General features: G+C 26.8%; 1 protein-coding gene across 1 annotated transcript in view; it reads right to left on the minus strand.

Annotated features, from left to right (window-relative positions):
• Positions 1 to 5,834: 5,834 nt before the first annotated feature.
• Positions 5,835 to 7,693, minus strand: part of LOC100572675 (DNA (cytosine-5)-methyltransferase 3C-like) — an 8,291-nt gene continuing 6,432 nt past the window's right edge. The window contains exons 3-7 of the mRNA XM_016807077.2: positions 7,104 to 7,272; positions 6,763 to 6,999; positions 6,466 to 6,613; positions 6,162 to 6,394; positions 5,835 to 6,073 (exon numbers count right to left, since the gene is read on the minus strand). Of these exons, the coding sequence (XP_016662566.1) occupies positions 5,865 to 6,073; positions 6,162 to 6,394; positions 6,466 to 6,613; positions 6,763 to 6,999; positions 7,104 to 7,272 (996 nt within the window). The 3' untranslated portion in view covers positions 5,835 to 5,864. The remainder of the gene's footprint in view (positions 6,074 to 6,161; positions 6,395 to 6,465; positions 6,614 to 6,762; positions 7,000 to 7,103; positions 7,273 to 7,693) is intronic.

Consider the following 7,693-nt stretch of genomic DNA (forward strand, 5'->3'; position numbering starts at 1 on the left):
AATAAGTTTTCAACTTCAGTTGTCAAAAATTTTCTCTCTTTATCTTAATTATATTAATAAATTTTCAACAAGCATCATAATTTCTATAGCTGATAAATGTTGGCTCTCAATTTTTTTAATGTAACAAGTAATAGTCTTCAGTTGGCATGATACAAATTTTAACCACAAAAAAGAAGTTTCATTTTCAAAAAAACATTTTAGAACAGTTGGACATGTATTTTGGGACAAAAAATACGATTTTAACCCACTATAAATGCATATAATTCTGTCTATAGCTGGATATAACGAAAGCCACCTAGTTTTGGAATGCGATAACAAATCATTATATTGTACATCTGCAAAATCACAGAACTCTTTTAGACTTTCTACACGAACAGTATATAACAAATTGTACAATATACATCATAGTCGTTATCTGCTTCAACTTTTTTAATAAATTTAAATTCACTTTGAAGAGTTTCGTTAAATTTACATAGGCGTTTTGGGGCCATATCGCACTGTTTTCACGAATTACCGCACGGCAAACACAGTCGTCAACACTACAACACTACAACACTAGACACTATATTAGGTTCGGGTCTAGTGATTACTGATTAGTTCACCACAACTGACAAATTATTAAATAATAAATGGTTGATCCGTTTAGCGATAACTAAAACTATCGTATCTAGTATCTACGGAACGGAAATACGAAGAACGTATTAGACAAAAATTAGCGTCACAGAGTCGGGAAAATAATTTAAAAATAGATTTTGTCATTTATTCAACTGACAACTTGTTATTTTATAACTATATCTTGTACATATTTTGTTTATAGTTATCTCAGATCTTACTTGTTACTTTTTTCCATCAAATGTCTAATAAAAGATAAAAGAAATTATTGAAGTCTCATTCCGGGACAATATGCTGTCCCGAAAAACATTATCGGGACACCGGGACGCCATACTCAAAACCGGGACTGTCCCGGCCAAACCGGGACGTATGGTAACCCTATCGTACTTATGACTGTAAAGAAAAATGCATTTAAATATTATATTGATTTTCCACGGAGATAGTAAGGATGATACGGGACTTCTGGGACATACTGTATATATTATATACAGTTGATTTATGCTCAACTTTTTTTTAATTTCCCCTAATAACAACTTATAATGAACGTTCTATTACATTTTTATGATTTTTGACGAACCAAAAAAATTTATATCATCAATAGGTACTTTAAAAAAAAACTAATAAAACTCGTAATTTAAAATCAAAAATAATTACAATATTACGAATAGTGATGTGCAAATTCCCGGGAATTTATTTTTGGAAATTTCCCCGGGGAAATTCCCGGGAATATTCCCAACACCAGGAATTTCCCGGGAATATAATAAGTTTTTAAATATTGATCATAATTTTCAGCTTAAATTAAACTTATGGCTGTAAATGATCCTAATTACAGTTCTTTACTAATATTATTTCAATTTAGATTTTTATTCTTAAAAAAAAGTTACTAAGTAACTATAATTTAATTTTTTAATTAAAATTTGTACAATGATCACAAAACAAATTATCCAACTTTTATTTTTTATATAATAATATGTTAAAAAATAAAAATAAACATACTGAAATACTGAATAACTTTTACTTATACATAATGAACAATATATATTTATATATATTATTAGGTACTTCAATATCATTATTAATACAAATAAAAAGAATCAGTACTCTTAAATCTTAATTAATACTCTTATATAATAGCAATATTATGAACTTACGATAAAAAATAGAAAACAATAAATAAAGTATCCAAACTACTACTTTGTATTTAAATAGGTTTTAAAAATAAACATAACTACTAAATAACTTTTTACTTAACATGTAATGAATAAAATAAAAATAAAAAATAAAAAAAAATTTTTTTTTAAAGAAATTTCTTGAGAGGCTGAGGAATATTCCGGGAATATTCCCTGTTCCCGGAAACATTCTTTGGGGAATATTCCTAGTGGTACATCACTAATTACGAAAATGTTATGGTGTATAGAAATTACAAATATTATAATATAGATTCAGCGAAAATTTCAATTTCATTTGTGTATTTTTTAAACTAATTTTCTAAATATCATTTATATGTATGGAAAAGGTTCGTTTTGGATTAACCAGTCATTTTGAATGGCAGATTTGACCAGGAAATATGAAATAGTACGTTTTAATCTATTCTGACGACGCCAATCGATGTGTCGCTATTTTTTCCATAAGAATCGATACCTAACTCGATTTTGTTAATTTTGGCAATAGTACGTTTTGGATTTCTACCCCTCTTTTATACAATATACCTACTCAATGTAGTATACGAAATGGTGCAAAACGATATACCTCCATGTAAATTGGGTGTTTGATATATTATATTGACTAATTTAAATCAGTGAGTAAGAAAACTATATATATATGGCTATAAGGTTCATATCAATTATCTTTCACGCTGTTAAAACTTTAAATAATAATTTCTTCAAACAACGTTTACTTAATTTTCTAGATTAGATCACTAATGGAGGATTTAATACTTCAACTAAAATACTTATTTTTGGAGTGATTATTTTTAATACTGGAGGGGCTAAGCCCCTTTAAGTCCTCCTCAAATTCCGCCTATTAAGTATATTATTATAATATTATATATATACCTATAATATTAAGTTACAATTTCTAAATACTGTTTGCAATTTACTAGGTAGTATACGTAATAATAGCTATTATTAAAATAGTTTATTTAAATAGTTATTTAAAAGTTATTACAATTTAATATCATTATTAAGGGTAGACGCATGATAAAATAAGTTTGTTTACGAACAGTAGCCGAGTAGCTAGAAGAGGACGTGATATAACCGTATAACAGCTAGTATACTAGTATACGGTGTCTCCGTCTTACAAAATATGTACAACCCAGAAAAAAACTGTTTTGCGCGGTATAGAACCAATTTCTTGGTATTTATAGTAGAATTATCAAAATTTTACAACGCGTAGGGAACAACTTTATCTGTATCGTAGTATTTTTATTTTTTTATAGCGCAAACCAACACTTTTTAATAATTAAATGAAAAAAAAACAAAAAAATCCTAATGTTCTCAAACTTATAACTTTAATTTTATTTATGTTATCCAAATAATAAAAACGTTACGACACACAGAATTATAAGCAAATACTTAAAAGTATGCTCAGAAAGCCACACAAACCTATAGAGCAGGTTATAATGAAGTACAATAAAGGGGCTAATTTAAATTCTACCAGTAATAGCGAAAAAGAACCACATTATCATGGCTCGTTATTAGGGCAACATAATAAGGGACCTTTATTAAATAATATAAGTACTGATTCCTAGTATAGTAGTTTTATATTGGATAATTGTAAAATTAAAAGTAAAATTGATGCAGATTCTCATTTTTATACAAAAAATTATGAAATTGTTGGACGACTATTTAAGGAAAAAGAAGATTTCTATTTAAAACCAATAATTTCATAGTTAACAAAATTATATAAGGTAAAACATTTAAAGCACTGGAATATAAATGAGGCTAAAACAAAAATTATGATAATGTCTTGTAATGATGAACTTGTTGCATTCCCATTACACCCCTCTATTTAGTTTTGTAAATAATGCATTGTAAGCTATTATTATTTATATTTAAATCTATCTACTTACTAGGTTTAGAAAAAATTGTATAAAAATATTTTTAAACAGGAATTAGTTAGAGCAATTTTTTTCTTTTAACTTTAAAAATTTGGTTTTATATTATACTGTTATAAAAACAACTCCTTTGTATTTATTTAATTTATATTTTAGGTATTTATAATTTAATTGATACCAATAATATTTTCACTTCTGACGGTATTATTCAAGTATATTTTTTTAATTTTCAATAATACACTCTAAAAGTTGTATTTGGTTAAGATACCTATTTATAAACAATGTGGTGTGTCAAGTGTAACAAGTTCAAATATTTTGACTTACTTACCTATATTATTAGTTGTAATTTTAACTAAAACAATTTGTTTTACACATTTTTTAACTATATAATATATTTAGTATTATGTGGTCAATCGTTGAGTTTATTGATGAACATTCAATTGAAGTTGTATGCCTGGCCAAAAAAAAAAAACTTTAACTTCAATATTGAAAGAAGAACGATTCCAAATACTTTTCTTTTAAATTAATCAATAACTTTTTGAAATTTATTTACTCATATTTAAATTAAATGCAAAATATTGAACTATTAATATTTTTTCTTAAACTTTTAGTCAAAAATTATTTATTTAAAGATTTTAGAGACTTTACAAGTAGCTAGGGCTAATTTGAAGATTGCTGAACATACTTCAGACTAACTATGAAGAGGAAGTCAGCGCACTATTCGTTTTCTCTCCCTGGCCCACGCACAACATAGACAAAATGCGTTTAAGTAATCTTAGAGTAAAGTCACCTATTAAAAAAAAATATAGAGAATATTTTTGAGGGAATGACATATCGATTTTATATTTTATTATTATTTGACTTTGTATTCCGCTTTCAAAATAAATAAAAAAATGTTGTAAATTTAAATGATGTTTAAATTGATTTGAGACAATATTTAGACAGATCGATATGTCATTCGCTCAAAAGTATTATTATCTATCTTTTTTTTAATAGGTGACAGAGAGAGAAAACGAATAGTGGGCTGATATCCTCTTAAGTTTATTAAGGTTGTATTTGTATATGCATATGTTTTAGATGACTCTGCAGATGATACTTTCAACCAATGACATTCACTGAATATAAAAAGGCGTAGTAATAAAACTTATAGTAATTCAAATAATTTAACATTTTTACTTCTCTATATATAAGTATACGTACAACACGGGTAAAAGTACGTTATAGCATAACATACAAAGAGTACGTTTTGGAAATAGTTCATTCTGATATTATAGTTAATGAATCCTATTATTTTAACATAGGCAATAGTATGTTTTGGCGTAAAGCTGGAAAAAGTACGTTTTAATTTTCTAAATATCATTTACATGTATCGAAAAGGTTTGTATTAAAAAAAAAATAATAACAATATTGCCCGCTATTATGTAAGAATCATAACATCCTTCAACTATGGAAGAAGCACTTAGCAATTAATATAAAATTGACTCAATATACTACTTTTTCAAAACCATCGGTATCAAAATAAAAATTTAAATGAAGAGGACAGCTACATAAATATGTAATTAACTGAAAAAAAAATTACATCCATAAATCCAACACATCAGGTTAGTTAAAATAACTATAATCAATTAATTTTAATTTAAATATAATTATAGGCTAATGGCCTAGACGATGAAGCCTTTATACTCAATAAAAAAAAAATATGATAGAAATATAGATTATCATAATAATTAAATATTAATTAATATTTAATATAGCATAATAAATACAATATTCTTGGATGAAATCTTCCATAATACTTACACCAAGTTACTTAAATAGCAATATCATAAAATATGACGTCATGAAATATACTTGACATAGTCTGACAAACCATCTCTGCTCAGAATCATTGTACATATACAATAACATTGAATTCAAGTTTAACATATCCATTATAGTGACCCATTCAACACCAGAACTTACCTACTTGCACACCTTTTGGTTTAATGTTTGTAAAAATTCATTTTTAAATTATTTTGATTTTGAATTTTCAACAATATATAACAATTCTTTTTAATGACAACAACAGTACTCTATATGATAGATAAAAAAATATAATATATATTTATTATTTATTACCATTGGTATTTGGTGGTTTTAATAAAGAACAAACAATTACTGATATTGATTTAAGATCGTTTATTGTGACAAATTTCACTCACTTTTTAGCAAATAGGCCTGATAACATATCTAGAATATCAATAATTACTTGCACACTCCACGCTCTTCCCAAAAGTTTTTGGCGACTTGATATTGACAAATCACCTACATCAGTAAAATGTGGTGGCAAACCAAATATTGCTTCAATCTCTGTTATAAATAAGCCTGTGTATTGTCCGTCTTGACATACAGGATTTCTAGATTTGCCTGAACAAAATTTAAAAAACAAATGTATACATTTTAAAATATTAATAATATATTACAATAGCAGGTATTTCATAAATCAATAGCATACTATCTTGTAAACAACTTCTTTTTGAAGTGATGGTTCCAACTATTTCTACATTAGCCTGTCTGTCTAAATTCTTTTCTAAATAATCTTCTAGTTTTGGTGCATTAGTAGCATAATTTGTCTTCTGAATATGAGGCAACATTGTTATCCCTGGGAGGCTCGACCAGAAATATCTTTTACGTCGCTGTGGGCTGAAGTGTAATGAATCAAGAACAATTGGTTGACATTCAAAAAATCTGAATAAAAAATAATTTTGTAATTAATTTTGTTTAAATGTATCATGTTCACTTATAGTAATACTATTTACTTTGAAATGGTGTCTTTATTTTTAATTTCCATGCTTGCCACATTTTCATATAACCAATAAAAAGGAGTATTCTCTCTAGCAGCTTTTACACTTAGATAGTTCCATATACGGTAATAATCATAGAATAATATACCTGTTCCTTTTGGATCTACAGTAAACATATTAATGGTATAATGTTGTTTAGTTATAATTATTTAGATGTACTTACAGTTGCACTCAATCATTGAGCACATCAAATGTACATAATGTAATAGTTATAATATTTAAAAGATATTTTAATTATGCATACATAATTACCGAAAAGTCCTTTTTTTCGATAATTGACACCAGATAGGTCGGAGCAAGGTGAACCACCAAAAAGCAGATTTATAGGTGCGATTTGGTCCAGCATTTTTGTGGTTATTTCAGTAACCGAACCCAATTGTTTAATGTTGTCGGAAAAATGATATTTAGTTACCATTAACGCATCTTTATCTATTTCACTTGCATAAATTACTTCAATATCAAACCCTAATTTCAACAATGCATAATACCCTATATATAAAAAAAAACACACGATAAATGAAAACGGACTTATGTTAATTGTAGCGCAATATCTGTTTTTCTTATTTATTTGTAGGTTTTTATTTTATTATTACCTGTGCCAATTCCGTCAAAGAGAGACAGTACTCTTAGTCGTGGTAATTTAGATGGTTTTGGATTTGATGAAGATGTTATTCGTGGTAATTTAGAGGTTTTTGCTCTTGACGAAGATCTTAGCCATGGTAATTCAGATGTTCTTGCTTTTGACGAATAAACTGTTGTACTCTGCAAAAAATAATTATAGAACACAATTATTGTATTGTGTATTGTATGTATTAACTGTACAGGGTGATTCGCCTAGCATTTCAGCCTTTTTTATGCAACTAAAAAATGCTTTAATTCAAAATTTTTTTTTAGAATTTTTAAAAGTACTCAGAGACCATTTTTTTGAATACTATAGAGAATTGTTGCACCAACAAGAGTGACAGAGTGTCTTCTACTTATATAAACTTTGTTTTTTCAAATAACAGCCCACCGTCCTTAATTTAAATCATTGAATCGATTATTTTGTTGAAATGTTAATGCATCTATTTAAAATCTAATCAAAATTCAAACGAGTAGTTTTTGTGTTATTAAAATGTATATTATCATGTACAGTATAAAGTTATAGTATATAATTTATTTTATTTATTTATTAAGTATTAAA

This window comes from Acyrthosiphon pisum, chromosome X (assembly GCF_005508785.2).
Source record: "Acyrthosiphon pisum isolate AL4f chromosome X, pea_aphid_22Mar2018_4r6ur, whole genome shotgun sequence".
Classification (NCBI taxonomy): Eukaryota; Metazoa; Arthropoda; class Insecta; order Hemiptera; family Aphididae; genus Acyrthosiphon; species Acyrthosiphon pisum.